Below are 23,090 nucleotides of genomic sequence, written 5' to 3'. Positions count from 1 at the left end.
TGCTCTCATTTTACCAGTGAAGAAACAGACCCACAGAGGGGAAGTAACACCCAAGTCATATTGATATTAAGTGGTTGAGCCAGATTCCAGCTCAGATCTTCTGAATCCGATGCTCAATGTGCTTTTATTTTTCCTTCTATACCATCCCTCTCTCCCCTCACTGAAACCACACATCTACTACAAGCCACTAATCAAGTGACCCCTAAGCTTTTTATTCTCTCAGACAAGGAAGCCCCCCATTCCTACAATCTCTCCTCAAAGAAAGCATGCCTTTCATTGATCTGATCTTTTTTGGTTTTCTTCTTTCTCTGAACTTTATCCATTTTCTGAATGTCTTTGTGGTGACCAGAACAGGACACAGAATTTTAATATAAAGGAAAGCAGAAATATTGCTTCCTAGCTCTTATTTTTCAGTCTTTCTAGTATATCTTAAACGTCATCAGTTCTTTCCATAATTGCTTAAGCATGACCCATTTGTAATACTATGCAAATGAGACAATGCCCTCATATGTTTTAAACCAGGACAACAATGCTGACCATAGCACACTATCCCATGGGACTGGTCTTACATGGCTGGTGCTTGTCAGAGACTGAAATACTTTTTCAACCTTCCTGCAGTCTAATGCACTGCCAAGTTTCATTTTTTTTTTTTTGCTTTTGTTTGTTGTGAGGGGAGGTGGGTTGTTATTTCTTTCTTCTTCCTTTTTTACTATCTTGTTACCATGGTCCTACAGGTCACCAGGTGAGAGTATATTAAAAGAAAGCACTAACCTTACCCTGAATTGGAACCCAAAATCTAAACACAGCTTCCCTGGCCAAGTTCAACGAATGTATATGTATTATGGCATGCCAAAATTGGGCATGGAATCTTGCCTATCTCCTGGGCCTATGATGGCTAAACAATACTTTCCCAATAGGTCAAGATATAGGTACCAAGGGCATACTCAGGAGACTCTGACACACAGTTTCTTTACTGGGTAACAACCACATCTTTGCCTTATACCAACATAGGTACCATCTAATGTTTCATTCTATATAATGTAAAGCACATAATTTTATCTGTTTGACAGATAAAATCTCTAGCTTCTCCTACATATAACCAATCAATCAATAAGCATTTATTAAGTGCCTACTATGTACCAGGCACTATACTGAATAATGGAGATTCAAAGAAAAAATTCCTACCCTCAAGGACCTTGTATACTAACAGGGAAGACAATGTATACATAATAAGTATTAACATAATTAACAATATCAATTGTGTTAACAATATAAGGAATATTATATTAATAATATATAGTATAACTTGCATAAATGTATATGCACACAAAAAATACATACAAAGTAGATACAAATTAACCTTAAAGGGGAAAGTACTGGAAGCCTTTTTTTACCAGAGGGTAGAGAAAAGAAGGGAAACTCCTTGATAGCCATTCTGATATGTGTGATCACTTGAAACTATTATATAGGCTAAACTGTGGATTTCTGGACTCTCAATGTAATTCATATAGAAACTCTTCCTGGGAAATCCTGAGCCACTCATATAAAAGAAAATATATTCACTCTCATTCTCATTCTCTCTCCTTTCCCTCCCCTATTCTATCCTCTTTCCCCTCCTTTCTTTCCCTTCTTTTTCCCTCTTTTCTTTCCCATCATTCTACCCTTCCCTTCATTATAATTATTATTCCATTAAGAGAAAGAAATTATTCTTTGGTCACTACAAAATTTCCATCCCTAAATCCCTCTGCGTCAGATTAGCAGAGATGCTCTCTGTACATCAGTGAATGGAAAGGCCCAAAACCAATATGTACTCATCAATCATTAGCAGAGTGGCAGGCTACAGGCCCCTAGAGATCAATGACCCAAAGAAAAGTGTTTTTCTTTGTGAAAAACAAATTGAGCCCAGCAAAATGGAATTTTGCTGACCATTAAAGAAATTAAGGGTCTCTGTGCAGATGCTACCCAGGGGAGTTAGAATCACAGAATCATAGAGCTGGAAGGGACCTTGAGAGGTTATCTAGTCAAATCTACTGACTTCAAAGAAAGTGATTCTTTAAACCACCCAGAAAGAATGACTATCTTGAAGCTCTCTAGGGAAAGAGATTCCACAGCCTCCCTCATTGTTCTAGTCTAATGCTATTATCTAGCCACTAAAGAAGTTCTTTATGTATAACCCAAATCTCTCCTCTTTAAACTTGGGACCATTTCTTCTCAGAATGTTAAAGTTCAAAGGCGCAATTAGAACTAAGAAGTATAGTGCAGAGAGTACCACTGGACTGGGAATCAGGAAGGCCTGAGTTAAAATCTTGGCTCAGATACCAGCTCTGTGACCTGGGCAAGTCATGTCACCTCTCTCAGTCTCAGTTTCCTCTATAAAAGGAGGATAATAATAGCACCTATCTCCTAGGGATGTTGTCAGAATCAAATGAAATAGCATATGCAAAGTGTTCTGCAAGGCACTACATATAATAATAATAGTTATTATCATCACCATCATTAAAAGGACCTTGGAGATCATCTAATTGAAGCCCCTTTCTTTTACAGAAGCAGAAACTGAAGGGAAGAGAAGATAAGCTATTTTCTCAGTCACACATGTTTGACAGAAGTCAGAACTATCCAATTCACTGAAAATTAAAAACATAAATCAAGCCCCAAATATTTATTAAGCACCTACTATGCACTTGGCACTGTGCTGACCTTATATCTGAACAGCATTACACTTCTGAAACAATTTCATATCTATTATAATTTTAATCCTTTTATCACTTCTGTTAGGGAGATAAGGGCAAAGATTATTATTATGCCTCTCTTAAAAAACACAAAAAACGAGGCCCAGAGATTAAATATCTTACTTGAGCTCACATATCTACAGTTCTTTTTAGGTTTCCAAAGTGCTCTTCACACAACCCTGTGAGTTAGTGCAAGCATTATGATCCCAACTTTACAAGTAAAAAAATAAAGGCTCCAAGAAGAGAAGAGACTTGTCTGGGACTGCTACAAAGCTAGGGTCACAGCCAAAATTCAAATTCATATCTCTTGATTCCATGTTCAGCCCCCTTTCCACTGAACCATATTGCCTTATAAATGTGCTATGGTAGCAGAACTGATGGGCCTGGACTACAGGTCCTGCAAGCCAAAGGTTCAGTCCACCCCTCATTGAAGAACAAAGGGCACCACTGCTGTGCCCTGCTGCTCAAGAGGATGACTCCAAATACATAGTACTCACCTCTGCCAAATAGAGTACACAGAACTTCAAGTCTTCTGACAAACCTTCAGAGGAAAAAGAAAAATACTAACATTAGATGCCACCCAAGGATGCCACTATTTTTCCTTAAGGCAACACCTTCCTAAAGCCTACAACAGGCAATGTAGTATATTCCCTCTTTGCCTATGGAGTATACAACTTCCAGCTGCCCAGATCTCTGGAGGAATAGCACTATATGCACCAAATACAACATTATACATCAACATGCATAACATATGTTCACAAAAACTAAAATGACATAATTTGGCCAAAGAAGAGACCAAAAGGAAGACAAAGATATAACAGGTAGGAAAGGAAAAAAACAAAAACAAGACAGGAAACTGTAGAGAGCAGAGAATGGCTATTAAAATATCCAAGTATAGGGGTCTGACTTAAAAATTAAATAAGAGGCAAAATAAACTGAAGATCACAAAGGGACTCTTTGGAGGCAACAGAATCCCACTTACCACACCTGTGACTAGCCCTTAAGAGTACAGGGCTAAAATGCAATCCAAGAAAAGAAGAGCTGGCATATCGGAGCACATCAAGGTGGCAGCAGGCCTGGTCAAGGGACAAAGGGTGTTCTAAACTCAAAAAAAAAGTCCTCTTCTCTTGACAAAAATAACTCTAGAGAATGGAGGTGCATAAATTATCAGAGCAGGATTAAAATACCATTTGAGAACATCCAATTCCTTTCATTTTGATTCAGTTTTCACTGAACAACTTTTTGAACTGTCATTTAGATTTCCTGAATGTGCTGGCCCACTGAGGAGAATGTGTCTTATGCAGAACATTAGTCACAATCTATAGAGGTATATCCAACTGCAAATTAGTGAGTTAGTTTTCTGACCTTATTCAATCTCATGGAAGAATGATTAAAAGAAAGACTTTTAATAAGTCCCTACTGAGCACAGAATATATTGGATCCAAATTCCCTAACCTGGCATTCAAGGCCCTTCCTATCTGTTCCCAAGCTGTTTTTCCTCTCCCATCACTTCCTTACAGGACCTGCTCTCCTCTCTATCCTAGCATTACCTTCCTGCCTTTGATTCACTCTTTCTCTGCATGCTGTGTCTCTTCTCCATCTATCAAAATCTAATAACCCCCCCAACTGAAATCTCACTTCCTCTGTGAAGCCTTCTCTAATCACCTTGCCCACCATATGTTCTTTCTTATAAAATACCATGGCACTTACTATCCAAACCCTTTCATCTGATACATAAACTACCCTGTATTATAGCTATTTTAATACACATTTGCCTTATGCCTCCAACTGGACACAACCAGACTATAGTCAAGTTGAGGGCAGGACTATGTCTTGTCCTTCCTTTTACCACTAGAATCTAAAACAGGGAAATAAAGTATGGTATAATGGAAAGGGCATTAACTGTGAAATCAGGGGATCTGTGTCCAAACCACCTCAGACTTACTATGTGACTATATGCAAATCACAACCTCTCAGGACCTTATTTTCTTCTTCTGTAAAACAAAGACAATAATTCTTGCAAATGGTTGTAAACATTTTTTTATCTTAAAAGTGCTGTATAAATGCAAGTTGTATATTAGTATTACACAACAATTGGACAAAAAGATTTTTTTAATCTTATTGAGGAGTATGACTTGTTGTCTGCTACCCTCAACCCAGGATATAGGACCCAAGAAAGTGATCCTCAACCTTCCTTTGGAAATCCTGACCTTGGAAGGAGAGAGAAAGATAGAGATGGATAAATAACAGGTACTACCTCAAAGATTCCCAGAGGTTAAAACTTGAGCCAAGTTCCCAGGCTTGAGCCCCTTCTCCCTCTCAAATACACATACTCCCCCTTGGGATGGGTGGAGCCCCAAAGAAAAAGCTGGAAATTTCCCAGCCCTCTCCTAAGAGAATAGAGGCCCATTCAAGGAAGAAGCATTGGGGGAAGGGAAACAGAAAAATTGGGGGCAGGGAAACATGGATCAGCTCAGTCAGGCCTTAGAGACAGGAACACAGTGCATTGTGAGACAGATTTGCTTCAGCAACTGGTGTAGAACACTGCAGAGACAGGAAACGTCACAATGGCTCTCTGAGAACCGGAGATGTCTCAATTGTTAAAGCCAGTCCTCCGCCTGTTCCCATTACAGTACTGCTCAGTCACTCAGAAGTCCAGGAGAAAGTACATGCCATGTGAGATAGACAGACTGGACTAATGCTACTGCCCAACTCTATGAAGACTAAAGTAACAAATGGTTGAAAGGTCAACAGAGTCCTAGGTGCTTTTAATGCTCCTCCAGATTCCCCCTGTAGGTAGATGATCTGAAAGAGCAAAAGCCTGCAGATAGCCAGCCAGGGCTCAGAGTACTCAGGAGAAAAACAATTAGACAAATATCTCCACTAAAACCTTAGGTCACTGGATTTCCTTTCCCTCTCACCCCTCCTCTCCAGGAGAAAGAACAGCTCCATCTTACCAGCAAGGAGACCGGCCTGGGTGTGGTTACTCATTTATCATCTTCACTGAATAGAATGGAGCTTTCTATAAATGTTTTTAAAAGAGGTGAACAATTTGACCCTGTAAACCCACAACTAGGCTAATACTCCAAGAAGATAAAGAAAGGCCCCCATATAAACCAAAATAAGAGCATCACAGTGCTGTCTACTGACAGAGGAATGGCTGAACGAATTGTGGCATATGAATGTAGTGGAATGCTATTGCACAAGAAGAAATCACAAACACGAGAAAGTCAAAAGAAACATGGAAAAGCCTTGTATGTACGAAGTGATGGAGAACAAAATAAGTAGAACCAGAAGAATATACACAATGAAATGCAAATGATACAAGATAGTCAAACTCAGATTTGTTTCAAAGACCAGTCATGAAACCCAAAGAACAGAGACTGGAACACACTTTCCCTGTCTTGGGAAAGAGGCTCGGGAACTACGGAAACAAGTGTTGTATTTGCTACCCATGGCAGTTGTTTTGCTTAACTGTTTTTCTTTGTTACAAAAGAGGATTCTATGGAGGGAAATATATTGGGAAATGACTGGGAGGGCAAGAACATTTCCTTTTATGTTTGTATCCCAAGCTCTGCACTTGGTGCCTGGCACATAATAGGAGCTTAATGAATATTTGTTGAATTGAATTTAAAATGAAGTGAGGCAAAGTGAAGAAGCAGAAGAACAATTTATATGGTAACAACATTTTAAAGAAAAGAAGCTTTGGAAGACTTAAGAACTCTGATCAATGCAGTGATCAACCACAATTCCCAAAGACAGATGATTAAGTTTGCTAACTCAATAGACTCAAGATGCCAAATAAGACAAAGTAGGAATGCTTTGTTTGACTATGCATTTTGTTACACTGGCTTTCTTTTTCTTTTTTAAGGGAGGAGGGGGGCCAGGGAGGTAAAAAAGGAATGGCAAAAGAGCAGCAAAAAAAGAAAAGAGGGTCTTTGAGGCATCTTTTAAAAAATGCAGAGAATGGAAAGAAGGCCAGAAAGCACAAAGAAAAACAAGGGGTGTGAAATAAATATCTGCAGTTTCAAGTATAATTCTCGTCTTTCTATTCTACTATGTATATGCCAAATGTTCCATTTTATTTGGTGTTTATTAAGCGCAAAATAAAATATTTTTTAAAAAACAAACAACTAAAAAAGAGACAAAGGAAAAATCTAGTTTTGAGCAATATTAAATCTAGGGAAGATTCTGTCAATTGATGTATTTTGCCTGCCCAACACCCCAACAGCTCTGTGTTGGGAAATCTATCTCCTAAAAGTCTCTGAAGGGTAGAATGGCAACTCTTGGGGATGAAACGGAGCAAGAGGGAGGAGGATATTAGAACTCAAAGGCCTGGTTCCTGATTCTTCTGCTTGATTTTCAGGAGATGAGGCAAGTAAACTTCCTAGTGCCTTAGTCTCAGGAGAAATAGAGGAGGGGGGAGGCAATGATACTGACCAATGACTGAATAGCAATATGAGAAATATAAATATAAAGTGCTGTATAAATGTTTAGTATCATCAAGTCATTTCCTCAGCTTTCAACTACTTACTCCCTATCCCCTCTAAGAGGCACTTTTCTAGTGTTTGCTAAATGAAATCACTAAAGTGGGGCAGAGCTTTTTGTTCACACAAAACCATGTTAAGACCAAATAGTGTATGTGTGTTTGTGTGTGCATGCGCACGCGCACACACACACATACACATTTCATACTCTAAAATACTGTGCTGGCTACAGCAGAACAATAATGTTATTTCCTCTAGTCCCACACTACAGATTAACAAACTGGTCTCTGAAGCGAGCAGCCCCCCAAATCTTACCTCTGCCTACCCCCATCTATCGGAAAAGGAAGTGGTCTCTAACCAAAGAAAGAAGTTTCATATGCAAAGGTCACTTGAATTTATTTAGAATGTATTGAAGGAAACAGAACCTCTCCTTCCTCAGAAGGTGTTTCTATACCATCATGAATGTGTGAAACCCTCTTCCCTCTCACCTCCCTCCTCCCCCAACACTTACGGTCTTACATGATTACCAGATATTCCATTGATAGTATTTATATCTACCACCCTTTATACCCAGTCTGAAGCCACTTTTACCCCTAACCACTAAAAAGAACCTTAAACAGCTATCTCTGGACCTACATTAACTCATTCAGGGTAAAAAAAAAAAGTCCATTTTTAAGACAGATTGGTCACAGAGGTAAACCAAGCTATAATTTCCACCTACAACTTCTACCACTGTCCTAGTGGCAGATGTGACCAGTTTCTAAATAATTCCATTTCTAGATGCTATCAAGCTAAAAGGAAGGGAATAAGGCTGAGAGATAAAGTATGCCAAATAGGTTCAGCTCTGTAACCTACAGACAAAATCTATCCCACTATGACACATTCTTGGAATCTAGAAGTGGGGAACCCCAGTTGTAGCATTGAGTTTCCTGAGATAAACTGTTGTTATACTTCTACTCACAAGCTCCCACAGCGGTCATTACTTGCCCAAATTTCCTCACCAATTCAGTCACCAGTACAAAAGTCTTAATAATAGAAATTCCAATTCCTTTCTTCTCTTCTCTTGGGACTACTGGACTCCAAAGGAAAGAGTTAAAGGGTCTAGGATTGAAGAGTTCTCTGCATCTTTACAGTGGTTAAATGAGTCCCTCATCAGCTCTGGGGTGTCCATGGCAGATCAACAACAGGTTGCTATTCTGTCTTATGATACCCAAATCTTACTCTGCAGTCAAGGATCAACAACCACCTAGAAACTACTAAGACAACTGATGATTGCCCTATCTTGCAAGTAGTTTCTTTCACAATTCCAATTCAATGTCTACTTAATAAACAATTATTATACCATGCCAAAAACAGAAAGGGTGAATACACCACTAACAAAAATGAAATTAAAGCAATTATGTTGCCCAATTATATGACAATAAATTTAAGTGAAATAGAAGAATATTTACAAAAATATAAACTGCCCAGATTAACAGAAAAAAAATAGAATAACTAAATAAATCTGTCTTAAAAAAAAAAAAGAAATTGAATAGGTCACAAATGAGATTCCTAAGAAAAACCTTCAGGACTAGATGGATTTACAAGAGAATTCTACCAAACATTTATAGATCAACTCATTCCATTATTAAATAAATTATTTGGAACAATAGGCAAAGAAGAAATCCTACCAAACTCCTTTTATGAAACAAATATGATGCTGATACCTAAACCAGAAAAAGCAAAAACAAAGAAAGAAAGTTACAGACTGATTTTACCAATGTATATTTAATGGCAAAAATCCTAAATAAAACATTAGCAAGGAGTCTATATCAATATATCACAAAGATTTTACATTGTAACCAAGTGGGATTTAAACTAGAAACACAGGAATGGTTCAACATAAGGAAAACTATCAATATAATTTGTTATATTAAAAATAAAATCAACAAAAATCATGATCATATCAATAGGTACGGAAAAAGCTTTTCACAAAATACAGCACTCATTCCTATTAAAAACACTTGAAAGCATGGGTATAAGTGGATTTTTCCTTAAAATTATAAGAAGCCTCTACCTAAAACCATCAGCAAACATTATCTGTAACAGGAATAAAGTTGGAAGCCTTTCCAATAAGATCGAGAGTGAAACAAGGATGCCCATTATTGTCAATATTATTCAATATTATACTAGAAATGCTAGCAATAGCATTAAGAGAAGAAAAAGAAATTGAAGGGATCAGAATAAGCAATGAGGTAATAAAGTCATTTCTTTTTGTAGGCTATATGATGGTATACTTGGAGAATATTAGAGATTCAACTAAAAAATTAGCTGAAACAATTTGAGCAAAATAGCAGGACATAAATTAAACCCACACAAAAATCATCAGCATTTCTATATATCACAAACAAAGCCCTGTCAGAAGAGATAGTAAGAGATATTTCATTTAAAATAACCATAGACAATAAAGAATACCTGGAAATGTATCTGCCAAATCAAACTCAGGAACTATATGAACATAATTATAAAATACTTTTTATACAAGTATAGATTTAAATAATTGGATACATACTAATTGCTCATGGATAAACAAGCAAATATAATAAAAATAACAATTCTACTTAAACTAATCTACTTATTCAGTGCCATCCCTAATAAAACTATCAAAAAATATTTTATTGAACTAGAAAAAGAAATAACAAAATTCAATTGGAAGAACAAAAGGTCAAGAATATCAAAGGAATTAATAAAAATTGTAAAGGAAGGAGGTCTTAAATTGTATTTAAAGCAGTAATTATCAAAACTATCTGGTACTGGCTAAGAATCAGAATGGTGGGTGGAATGGTGGAACAGAGTAGATATACAATAGAAAATAGAAAAATAATTATAGTAACCTCGTGTTTGATAAATGCAAAGATCTAAGTTTAAGGATAAGAATGCACTACTTGGTAAAAAATTGCTAGGAAAACTGGAAAGCAATATGAGAGAAATTAGGTATAGACAATATTTTATACTGTTTACCAAAATAAGGTCAAATGGATATGTGAGCTAAACATAAATATCTTAAGTAAATTAGAAGAACATGGAATCTATTACCTATCAAATTTATGGATAAGAGAAAAATTTATGAACAGAAGATAGAGAGCATTGTGGGATGTAAAATGTATAAATTTTATTACATTAAGTTAAAAAGTTAAAACCAATGTAGCCAAGATTATAAGGAAAGCAAAAAATTGGGGGGAAATTTATAGCCATTTTCTCAGATAAAGGTCTTATATTTCAAATATATAGAGAAGTTTGTCAAATTTATAAGAATATGAGTCATTCCCCAACTGATAGTCAATGGATATGAATAAGCAGTTTTTAAAAGAAGAAACAGAAGCTATATATAGTTATATCTTTAAATGCTCTAAATCATTATTGATTAGAGAAATGAAAATTTAAAAAATAAAACAACTCTGAGGTACCATCTCACACCTACAAGATTGGCTAAAATGACAAATGCTGGAGGGGATATGGAAAAATTGGGATACTAATGCAATGTTGGTAGAATTGTGAACTGATCCAAACACTTTGGAGAGCAATTTGGAATTATGACCAGAATTATAAAACTGTATAAACGTTGACCCAGCAATATACCTCATAGGTCTGTTTCCCAAGGTGATGAGGAAAAAAGAAAAAGAACCTACACGTTTTAAAATATTTATAGCAGATCTCTTTGTGGTAGCGAAGAACTGGAACTGAGGGGATCCCCTTCAAAATGGCTGAATAAACTGTAATATATGATTGTGAGGGAATACTACTGTACTGTAAGAAATGATGAGCAGATTGGTTTTAGAAAAACATGGAAAGACTTACATGAAATAATGCAAAGTGAAATGAGCAGAACCAAGAGAATCTTGTATACAATAGCAGCAATATTGTTCAAAGATTGTGAATCATTTTTATCGTAATTTGAGTATGACAATATGGTTATTCAAATCAACTACGAAGGACTTATGAGGGAAAATGTTATCCATCTCCAAAGAAAGAGCTGATATATGGAAGTACATATTGTATGGTTTCATACACACACATACATACATATATATATCAAATACTGGTCTTCTCTAATGTAGGGTTGGAAGGAGACAACTCAGAACTCAAAATGCAACAAAATATAAAAATAAAATAAATTGTGTCTTAATTGAATGACAATCCTAAATGGGAAGCCAGAGACTCATTGCTAGTCCTACCTTAACTTGGGAAACTATTTGTGCCAAAGTTGCCTTCTTCCTAATGTAGAGACCAGAAAAGAAACTGATTTCCCCAAGAAGGAAATGGGATAATGGGTTGGGGAAGGGGAAGGATACAAGAAAATATGTAGAAAGTTCTTTGCCAAGAGAAGAGACTCTCAATTACTATGAATGTTAGAACAGGAGAGGACCATAGGATCTTTTAGCCTAGCTTCTTCATTTTATAGATGAAGAAAATGAAGCCCAGAGAGGTTTAAGTGACCTGTTTAAGGTTACATGGTTCATTATTGACAGAGTTAAGATGAAAATACAAGTCTCTTGGCTTCTACTTCTGGCCTCTATTTATTACACTGACCTTCCAATTAAAAGACCTGTACAACTTGCAAACTTCGGGCAGCAGATAGGTTCGGTTAGGGACAGACTGATGATGGTTGGTTGCCTTGGGTCACATGACATACAGGAGAGCATGTATAGTGGCAACCTTACATTTTTTGAGCGCTGCCTGAAATCCTTTGGCAGACCCCAAGTTCTGGGCTGCATGTTGTACAGGCATGCAATTAACTAGTTTGGATTTCACTTCCATTCCCTGTCTCCCAGTAAGGGAGAATGATTACTCTGAATGATTTCCCCAGACTTCATAGATAGAGTTCTTAACCTATTTTGTTATAGGCCCCCCCCCCCCTTGGCAGTCTGATGAAGCCAAATACTACTACTGTGAGTTTTTATCTTCATAATTGAAGGAAATGGTAAATTTCAGTTAAAGGTTTAGTTCACTAAAGATTTCAGTGACCCCCCTGAAATCAATCCACATACCTTTTAGGGGCCCATGGACCATAGGTTTAAAAAACTCTTGCCTTAGATAATTAGTTCCTGAATAATTTAGAGGATGCTATGAAAGGTTCTTACAATCAGTGAACAAATATTTACTGAATATCTCCATGGTATCACGGTGCTTTACAAAGTATTCAAATATTAGTAAGGAAAAAGTCTCTGTTCTCCCCAAGCTGCATGCCAAGGTGCACCTATGTCCCAGAAATCAATAAAGCTAAAGTTCTCTGGACAAGACAATACCTGTGTTTGATAATTAAGAATTTGAGAAATTGAGTGAAGTGATGGGAATTGTGGCCAACAAAGAGAGAAGAGTGTAATCCAAATACAATGCAACTTTACCCTCAGTTAAATCTTGGAGATGAACAGAGAACTACATTATATCCTTCAGGGAACTACAAAAGCAGTGATAGACGCTGCCTAGACGCCTGGGCCAATAGGTAGAAGAAAGTCCAGGGATAAGGAAAGACTATTTTCCTTCAAAGAAGCATGAGCAGAGTTTCACACATTGACGCATGTCAAAGGAGCAAAAACAACCAATGAACTAACTACACAGGATGGGCTAACAAATAGCCAGGAAGTTTTCCTGTAGCAACAGCCATCAAAACAGAATTTTTCAACTTGGTAATATTTTCCTCCCATCTCTTGCCACTCTTACTCAAACAAGTTTGTTGTTTTTGGGTGTTTTTTTTTCCCTTTTACATAATCTGAAAGAGGAAATCAAGCCTCTTTACAGCAGAGACCTCAGGCGCCAAACTAAACTCAGAACAGATATTCCCAGCTGGATCCAAGTTCCTGGAGTATAGGAGGATATGATGGAAAGTTTGGACTTGAAACCCATTTCACACTCCCACATCCTCCAATCTCCACCTCTTTCTTTTTCTCTCCACCACCCCATTTATCTGTCTGCTCCTCTTCTTCCTGATCCACTTCCCTCTCCCTTTCTCCTGTGGATCTTGGAACACACCTATGGGAGAAAAAGCCACAACTTCTTTTTCCCTCTCCTCTTGGACTCCCCTACATCAACACCTCTGTCATTAGAAATCACTCAACAAAGCTCAGGGAAATGAGTGAGGGTGTTGGGGTACCTGGGTAAGTATGGAACGAAGCTTGCCTAGAACATAATGAAATGTTGAACTCTCCAGTCGGAGAATTGTTAACTACACCATTGACGGTTACCAGCGTGTACTAGGAACACACAGACCTACATGACCCAAACTAAACTTTGTATTATTCATAGGTGCAACTCTGCTCCCTGGGAGAAGAAGGGGCAGCACAACTAAGAATGAAGTGGACAGCAGAGAAGGACTTCTCCACCACTTACCTTCCTGTAGTTTTACACTCTGGAGGTAGAGTGGGTTCCTCAGGACATTGCATCGTCCTGGCTCATCCTCCTTGGTGAAGAGCAACAGGTCAGAGTACACAAACAATGTCACCTGGGGAGGAAAAGAACCACACAGGATAAAATGCAACCAGCTTTTTCTTCTCAGAACAGTGGATAGCACTAGCCGATAAGCAAAATCTCAGAAGACAGGGATTGAGTCTTATCTAAACTTTGTATACTCTCAGCACTTCATACAGTACTCTGAACACAGTATGTACATAAGAGGGACTGAATGAATTGCTTATTTGCTGAATGGATGGAGTCATAATCTGACTTACCAGACCTATTCCATCTGATTGTACAAGCAGGTCTGGTACAACGTCTTCAACACTGTTGCCTGAAGCAGTTACAAGCTACTGACATGGCCCAGGCTAATAATAAGCACTAGAAGTTCACTGTCCCCCTCTTAATCCCTCAAAGCCCACTCATTATGAAACCAGGGGCAAATTACAGGTCTCTGGTTCCTCTAATTCCTCAAAGCATAAAACAGAGAAAACTCCCCTAATGCCAGACAGTGCTTACCAGGTCCTTTCTTCTCCTCTGATAACCATGCCCACAGCCATGATCAAGGTAGTTACCATCCACCTCCTCCGGTTCAGTGACAGAGTATCAAAAGAGCCCCTGAACGAAAGGATCTTTCCTATTACCTTTTATTCTGACCTATTCATCTAGAGGTAGGCCAGAAGCCTCTCAGTGACAACTTTAACTAGCACTCATTCAAGAACACTTCTAGAAAAGCAGTGATATCCATCTGTTATGTGTGTGGCACTTTTCAATCTACAACACACTTTCATATACATCATCTCATTTGATTTTCCAATAACCCTGTGAGACAAAGGCAGAAGAGATGATATTAACTCTGTTTTTATAAACAACCCAACTGAAGCTCAGAGAGGTCACACAGCCCTGATACCACACTGCCCAGAACTGTTGCAGTGTTGCTTCCCATTCCACCAGGTCTCTGGCTGCTATTTCAATTATTTGTTGACAAAAACGTGCGTGCCATTTGTATAGTCTCTTTTCATATTGTTCACTTCAAAAATCAGCACTCACATCACATCACAATTAAACTGACTCAGCAATATGTTCATCTGGTGGCTCTTCCCTTATTAATCATTCTTGAAATGGCTATTTTCCCATTTCTACATTCTGGAAGTCATTCTCACCTGCCACACACAAGATTAGGCCACACACGATCTTTTCTATGGAAATCTCATGGCAGCCACTGGCCAAAAGCCACAAAATGTAACTAACCTGAGATCCTCAGATGAAAGTGTTGCACATCACTGTGTAGATGCATTTTTACTGACACTCTTTCTGCTCCTCTAGCACTGACACTTCTAGGGTGGGATTCTTTAAAACTGTAGAACTTACTCTCCTTGTTAGCACTTAAAAGACACGTGAGCTAATGGTATTAATACCTTGAACATGTATGTAATATTTTATAATGTTTTATAGTTTATAACATTGGATCTTCTGCAATTATCCTGAGGTCAAGGTTATCATCACTAATTTAAAGATGGGGAAATTGAGTCTTGAGGACAGTAAGTGGCTGCGCTGGGTCACACAAAGGGTCAATAGCAGATCTAGGCCTATACCACAGGGCTTTTGACTCTCAGCTGTTGGGTGGTATGAGGGTCCTTCTGTTTATCCTGACTATTTTTTTAACATCCTAGTTCTCTAATATCTAGTTATTAATCTTTTTTGAGTCACAGTCCCCTTGGGCTGACTAATGATGCCTATGGGCCCCTTCTCAGAATAATGTTCATTGCCTATATTCATAACTGGAAGAAATGCTAAGTTTCAGTTAGTAGAGGCTAGCGAAAGTAAAAATGTCATTTTTTTTCCCCATCCAAGTTCACAGACCCACTATGAACCTATTCACAAGTGCCTCTGGACCTTGGACTTGAGATTAAAAGCTCCTAATCTATAGCTCTCTTGACTAACGAGTGATAGAGCTAGGATTCAAATTCAGGTTTCCTAGTCCAATTTACACCTATACCACTCTCTTTCTCTGTATGACCTAGCAGCAAAATAAATATATGCCTTCTAAGGAACTTGTAATGCCAAGAGGGTGGCAATATGGGGTCAGAGGAAGTGAAGAAAAGGAGCAAAAGGGAAGAACACCATTAGTGAAGGAGGAGTATGAAAAGACAAGACAACCCACATGAATACAAAAAAAGGATTTAGGGTGAGAAGCAGGGTGGAGGCAAGGGAAAATTACTTTAGACACTAGAGTAATGGGAAAAGAAGAAAATCCTACACACACACACACACACACACACACACACACACACACACACACACACACACACACACATTGCTTCAGTCTTTCCTTCTCTCAACCCAAGGCACAAATAGGCAGCATAGAAGTGGCAGATAGAATTAAAACAAAGTCTGCAAGCCAAAAAAGTCATAGAGGTGCTGAAATGGACAACAAATGGGGGAAAGAGTGCAGGGAGATGAAGAGAGTCCAAAGTTAGTGTATTAACTCTCCAGAGTCTCGAAATTGGAAAAGCATGGTTTTAAGAAAACTGTTAAAACAGGAATCACAGTGTAGTCTAGACAGGAAGTGATTAAGGACTGAATAAAGAATTTCCCCAAAGGTCAGGTCAGGGAAAAGGATGGAGCTGGCAAAAGTCTAGAGATGGTGACAGAGGGTGAAACAGTAGAAGTGGAGCCCAGACAGACTCTTAATCTCACTTTCATCTGGCAGGTCTTAATTGGAACCCCACCAAAAGGCCTCTGAGAAAAAATCCAGGAAGAGATAAAACAAACCCCCAGCACCCACCTCTAAGGAAGAATAAGGAACACAACACTGCAAGGCCTCAACCATTAAATAAGTTTTAACATGGCCTCCTTTCCCAAGGATCACAAAGAGCTAGAATATCTGGTCTTCCCCTACTACCCTTGCATCAAGAAAACATCTACTGACCTAAACAACTACAATTTTGTAAAGCAATTCCCTCAAAACCTAGGGATATACCCAGAAGGTCCCAACTTTCTCCTTGACATCTTGCTCCAAATCTATCATCTAGAAATGTATCTTGTCTTCCTGAAACTGTTTTTATTTTGGGTTTTTGTACTCTCCACGTAATAAGTGCCATGTATTTCCTATTCTCTAATTTTATACATATACGTTTTTCCTTTAATCCTATTTCAGCTTTACAGGAGACTTACTAATTCAACAATTCTTATGATTAGTTATGATGTGTGTTTTATTTTTTTAAATGACAACTATAAAATAATGAGGCTGGCAATGTGGAGAGAAGTTCTATGTACATCCACAGTCTTTGAGAGCACATCAAGTTGACAGGAGTTACCAATATCAAAGAAATTTCCATAAAGTAATGAGATTGGTAGTGTGTTTGGAAAACTATTGACATGAAAATCAGAAGACCTAGGTTCTCATTTCTGACAGTTTACTGAATAACTGTGGGTAATTTATTTCTCTTCTCAGGATCTCAATTTCCTCATCTGTAAAATGAGAAGGTTAGCCTTGATTTTTAACATACTTTCCAACAATAAAAAGCTCTGATTCAACAGAGACAGGGACAAGGATGGTCGGACCTATGACTGTCCAGGGCACCACCATCCTTCCAGACCCCCAAGCTCCCAACTTTAGGGCCATCCTACATATTCAATTCATTGCCAAATCTTGTTGTTTCTACTTACAGAACATCTTTTATACAAATACCCTTTTGTCTTTTGACACTCTCATCACTCTGGTGCAGGCCCCCATCACCTCGAGCCTGGACTACTGCAAACAGCCTGCTGGTGGGTCTGCCTGTCTCTAGTCTCTCCCCTCTCCAGGCTGTCCTCACTCAGTTGCCCAAGTGATCTGCTTAAAGCACATGGATGACCACGTCACCTCCCTCCTCAGGGAGCTCCAGTAGCATCCTGTCACTTTCAGGAGCAAAGATAAACTCTTCTTGGGGTGGCTAGGTGAATAGAGCACCAGCCCTGAAGTCAGGAGGACCTGAGTTCAAATCCGACCTCAGACACTTAACACTTACTAGCCTTGTGACCTTGGGCAAGTCACTTAACCCCAATTGCCCTGCCCTCTCCCCTCCAAACAGCAAAAAATAAAAATAAAGATTTAAAATATTTATACCTCTCACTTCACAAGAGCGCTGTATGAAAATTAAAAAAAAAAAAACTTAAAAAAAAGATAAACTCTTCTGTTTAGCATTTAAAAGACTTTCTAATTCTTCAGTCTTCTTTGGCTTTGCTTTCCTCTTTCTACAGGACACTGCATCTCAGCTGCCCGTATTCACACTGCTGTACTGGCTGTCCCCCAGGACCAGAAGGCTCTCGTTCCTCACCTCAGTCTCTTAGTCCCCCTGGCCTTCTGCAAGAGGCCCTTCCTGCTCTGCTAAGCTGCTAGTGCCTTCCCCTCTAAGGCTACCTTCCATCCACTCTGTATACACCTGGTAGGTACCTATTTATTTATGTGCTGCCTGCCCCAACAGAAGGTGAGCTCCTTAAGAGCAGAGACTTTTTGCCTCTCTTTGTATCCTCTGAGCATAGCACAGTGCCTGGAACGTGGTCAGAACTTAACAAATGCTTGTTGACAGACTAAATGACTGACTGGGCCTGATTTTATTGGTAAAAGGAACTACCAGGCAAAAGGGTATGAATGCAAGTCAGCACCTTCTCTGTAACTCATAGTCTTAATTGCCTAGAGCAGAGGTGTCCAACACAAGTGCCCCCAAACCAGACTAAAATGTAACTGGGAGATACTTAATAAAGTAAGCAAGCTGGGATCCTCATAAATGGCTTAGTAGCTCTGGTTTCTATCTGAGTGTGACACCACTGGTCTAGAGCACTGAGAAGTTAAGTAAGTTGCTCAGGGTCACACACGCAGTCAGTTATGTGTCAGGGGTGAGACTAAACTCAGATCTTCCCAGCTTCAAGTTCAGCTCTTTATTTACTATGTTGTCCTTCAAAGTTGTCATACTGGGGGTTAAATAGAAGACACACTTATTACAATGATGCTGCCATTTTTTCCAAATAGTTCTGTACTCTAGCTTTGGATACTATAAGCCTGTCACAGCTCATTTTTAAAAACTAAGATAATAGAGATTGCTTGCCATCTTGGGAAGGAGAGAGAGGAAGGAGGGAAAAAATGTGGAACTCAAAATCTTATAAAAATGAATGTTGAGGGGCAGCCAGGTAGTACAACGAGTAAGAGCACCGGCTCCAGTGTCGGGATGACCTGGAGATCGAATCCTGGGCTCAGACACTTAGCACCCACCCAGAAACACCTGGCCGTGTAACCTTGAGCAAGTTACTTAACCCCAATTGCTTAGGGGCGGCCAGGTGGCTCAGCGAGTAAGAGCACCAGCCCCAGAGTTGGGATGACCTGGAGATCAAATCCCGGGCTCGGCCACTCAGCACCACACCCAGGAATAACTGGCCGTGTAACCCTGAGCAAGTTACTTAACCCCGATTGCTTTAAAAAAAAAAATGAATGTTGAAAATTGTCTATACATGTAATTGGAAAAAATAAAATACTATTAAATGATAGTAAATATACTGATCCTATATTATTCACTAAAGTCAGCTCCAAATGAATAATAAAACCATGTACCTTAGAGATTATCTAGTCTAAGTGCCCAGTTTTATCTAGTCTAGGTTCATCATTTTAAAAATGAGGAAATTGAAGCCTAGAGACTAAGAGCCTTGGCTCACGGCCATTTTGAAAAATCAAGTCCACAGTCAAAGATTTTCTTTCACTAAAGGTATTCAAAACAGTGTTCTTCAGACCATAAAGGCCATTCCTAAAAAGGAGTGCCCAAAATGTTTTGATGAAATTCATCATTGGGATAAATGGTCATCCTTCCAAAGTGGCTAGTTTGAGCTGAACAGAACTCATTGGGATGAAAAGGCTGGTTGTCATTGTTATTGTTGCTTTTCTTCTTAATCCATTTCTACCTGAATGACACCAAAAGGAAATACACAGAACAATAGGTTCTCTCCACAAAAGAAAGTATGGTTAAAGTCCATCTCTAATTCCAGTGGCAAAAATCTAGTTAGTCCAGCAGCAAAGTCAAGCGCAGGATTTAATCCATAATAGTAATGGGTCCACAGTGGCTCAAAGGTAGATGATTCCCAAGTACACTAGTAAGCAGACACAAAACCTACAACTCCTAGAAAGACTCTGTTCTAGTAGCCAAGATCAAGCCAGATAGTTGAGGCTGAAATGGAACAAGCCAAGGCCCTGAAAATGGGACTGGGGATGAAAGTCACTGGGGCACTTGCTCTATACCATTTTGGGAATTTCCCTTTAGAGGGCTATCACTAATTGCGGTAGCTGGAAGTGATCCTGAAAATTATGTAAAATAAGTGGAAATAACTGCTAGATTATGGAGGATGAGATGGACATAGTCACAAGACAGAGTGCTGTGAATCTTAACTTGGCAGAATTGGAGGCCAACAGAAGTCAGAGCCTATAAATATAGAACAGATTTACATTTGTACTAATGTATACAGGAAGTGACCAGATAACTAAAATCTTCCAATAAGCTAAAAACTTCATTCCAATCAATCAATCAATAACTTCAATCTCTCCCTCCTCCCAAACCTCTCAACAAAGTTGGTCTCAGTTCATCCTCTTTTCTCTGTCTCTGGAGATATAAAAGAGCAACAAAATGTCTCCAAGTCCAGCAATGAGGAGAAAAGTCAGATGCCTGGATAATTTACAAAAGTGATTGGGAACTCACTTCAGTATCTTACCTTAGAAGTTTTGTTTCTCCCCTCATAAAGCATAAGCTCCTCAGCCAGCAACAGAGTCCGAGCTGTGTTACAGAGATCTAGGGGCTAAAAACAAAACACAGCTTGAACTCGAAGGTTAGGGATGAAGCATCCTAATGGGGAGGAGGGGGAGAAGAGAAGCCCAGGGTAGGGTTGGCCTCACTGGAGCCTGGGGAAGATATGAGCTAGCTGAACCAGCTGGGAACACAACTCTCAGCGGAGGAGAGGTTGCTGACTGGTTGGCTAGAACGGAAGAGGGGAAAAACCACCCACTTGCACTCAACACCTACACAGTCCCACAGCCTCTAAAAAAAAGGGAAAAGTACAACCACTGTCCTTGTGTAAAGCTGCTGCAGTTGACACCACTTCAACCTAACAGAGAGCCAAGAGTCAACTGTGATGAGGCTGCTCTCTCTGGGCAGGAAGCAAAACCACACAGTTTAGCCCCTTTCAGGTCCCACACCACCCCCCATACCCTGCCTGCTTCTTTTCCAGTGTTACCTTACCCATACCATCGATGGTCTAAGGCCACACATGTCCCTACCCTTTTCACCCCATACAGCAAGAGTCAAAATGAGGATCTCTCTGGGAGCCAAACTATCTGCTCCAGGCGACTGGCAGTATGTAATCCCTATTATGCTCTTGTATCCTCACATCCCCTGATCACAAAACCAACCAAGTCACACTCCACTAGCTAATGGCTTTGATCAAAGACACGTTCAAAGCCTTCCAACAAGCCCTTTCTTGATTAAACTGATTGATTCTCACAGGAGTTTCCAGAGTATCCTTAGCCCCCAGCCCTCTGGGCCCATGCCAGCTTCCCCCACCATATCTCCTCTGAAGTTCCCTCCTCTATTCAGCCCAAATGAAGCTGTACAAGACAGGGACAACATGTGTACTCATACACATACAGCAATATTTATTGAGGTTTATTGATAGGTGCTTAGCACTGAGTTATATTCTTAAAGAAAGCCACATTTCTATCTTCCAGTCTAAAACAGTTAATGCTGAAACAGACACATAAAAATGAAAAAATAGGACCATGCAGATATATATATATAAAGATATATATTCTAGGCTGACAAAGTTCAATGGACAGATAAAAACTATATGCCAGCAAAATGTGTTTGTTTTCTGCATATTGGAAAGTCCTAACTCCAAAACAGATAACCAATGGGCCTGGAGCAACCTCAGTCAGCAGCGAAGGGGAAGTAAGACTACAACCTAAGAAAGTCTAGACCCCACATAAGACAAATTTACAATCATACATGGGGGGAAGCCAGGGAATTCTGACCAAATGAGAACATCATGAAGACCTCAAGGTTCCTAATCAGTAATTTCTAAAAGGCAAATTACTGGTGTTCAGCATGGAAGCCAGAGAAATGAGAACCTTTTACATTAACAATGAGAAAATACCGAAGAACTGGCTCCCAAAAAAGCACAAAATCACTTTAACTTTAAATACAATTACTGGGCAAAAATAAAAATCCCCAGAGGAGAGGAGGGGCCACACATAGTGGTGCACATCTGCAGGAGCAGCTCAGGCTCAGGCTAGGGGGTGGCTTGAGATCAAGAGTCCTAAACTATAGTGGGCTAAACTGATCAGGTGTTTGCACTAAGTCTGGCACCAAGAGGGTGAGCTCCCAGGTACAGGGGTCACCAGACTGCCTAGGGAGGAATGAACTGGCCCAGGTCAGAAACTGAGCAGAATAAAGCTCCCATGCTTTATTCAACAGTAGGATTCAGCACATCAGTAGCAATTGCATTTCCAATCTAGTTGAGATAGGAATATCTAGCCTAAAAAAAAAAAAAAAGACAGAAACAGATAAAAGAAGGGAGTACCCTCCCTTAGTCTCCCTTTAGCCAATTCAAGGTCCTACTTTTCCCACCTGATATCTCTTGCCTGACTCTCCCCACACCCAATAATCTGAGAACTTCAATAATGAAAACCTTGTTTAATTCCCATAAGTTACTTGAAATATGAAATTACATTTCACATATTTAGATGGAGGTACTCAGTCTAGTGCAGAATCCTCACTCATTAGTGATTATAGCCTTAAATCATTATTTCATCCTTTCCAAAGTGGAATTCTCAGGGACAGTCCAAATCAAGCTCCCAGGACGACCACACCATTCCACCCGGAGCCACCATCTCACCTGCACGAAAACAGGAAACACCAAGACTTTGGGAGCCAGTGTCACATAGGTGCCATAGCTTGAGTGTGGGCTGTGGGGCTTCATGATGGTACAGTTCTGGTAGTTACCATAGCCTTTCACAGTCTGCACTGTCTTCATCAGTCTGGATTTCTTCCCCAGGCCTGTGTGTGATTTCCCTTTACTAGTGTTCTCTGTATCTGCAGAAATAAAGAGGGAAGGAATGAAAAGGACCTGAAACCTAAGATTCTATACACAAATTCAAAAAGTGTGGATAACAAACAAAGCAAACTAGAGATCATAACACAAGGCAAATTTAACTCCATAGGTCTTGGTAAGACCTGGTAGCATAAGAACTATGTCAGGAATATGGTTCCAGAAAGGAGGTATGTCATGTTCAAAAGGAAAGAGATGGATAAAGGGAAAGTGAATTAGCTTTGTTTGTTAAGAAGAAAGACTTGTGAGAAGTTATGGTATACAATTGTAATGGAATATTACTGTGCTATAAGAAATGATGAGCAGGTGGATTTCAGAAAAA

At 39.3% G+C, this 23,090-nt stretch overlaps 1 protein-coding gene across 2 annotated transcripts in view; it reads right to left on the bottom strand.

Annotated features, from left to right (window-relative positions):
- LOC138141817 (regulator of G-protein signaling 3-like) overlaps nucleotides 1-22,770 on the bottom strand; it is a 112,194-nt gene extending 89,424 nt beyond the window's left edge. Inside the window, exons 1-4 of one of the 2 annotated variants that reach the window (XM_069062669.1) lie at nucleotides 22,556-22,770; nucleotides 20,381-20,464; nucleotides 13,583-13,694; nucleotides 3,227-3,270 (exon numbers count right to left, since the gene is read on the bottom strand). In XM_069062669.1, the coding sequence (XP_068918770.1) occupies nucleotides 3,227-3,270; nucleotides 13,583-13,694; nucleotides 20,381-20,464; nucleotides 22,556-22,693 (378 nt within the window). In that variant the 5' untranslated portion in view covers nucleotides 22,694-22,770. The remainder of the gene's footprint in view (nucleotides 1-3,226; nucleotides 3,271-13,582; nucleotides 13,695-20,380; nucleotides 20,465-22,555) is intronic. The other variant, XM_069062668.1, reaches the window with a different exon arrangement.
- Between the last annotated feature and the right edge of the window lie 320 nt (nucleotides 22,771-23,090).

This window comes from Petaurus breviceps, unplaced genomic scaffold (genome assembly GCF_028583685.1).
Source record: "Petaurus breviceps papuanus isolate PSGF00001 unplaced genomic scaffold, PetGlider_PUasm1.0 90503, whole genome shotgun sequence".
In the NCBI taxonomy this organism is placed as follows: domain Eukaryota; kingdom Metazoa; phylum Chordata; class Mammalia; order Diprotodontia; family Petauridae; genus Petaurus; species Petaurus breviceps.
This window is presented reverse-complemented; position numbering and strand designations above follow the sequence as displayed.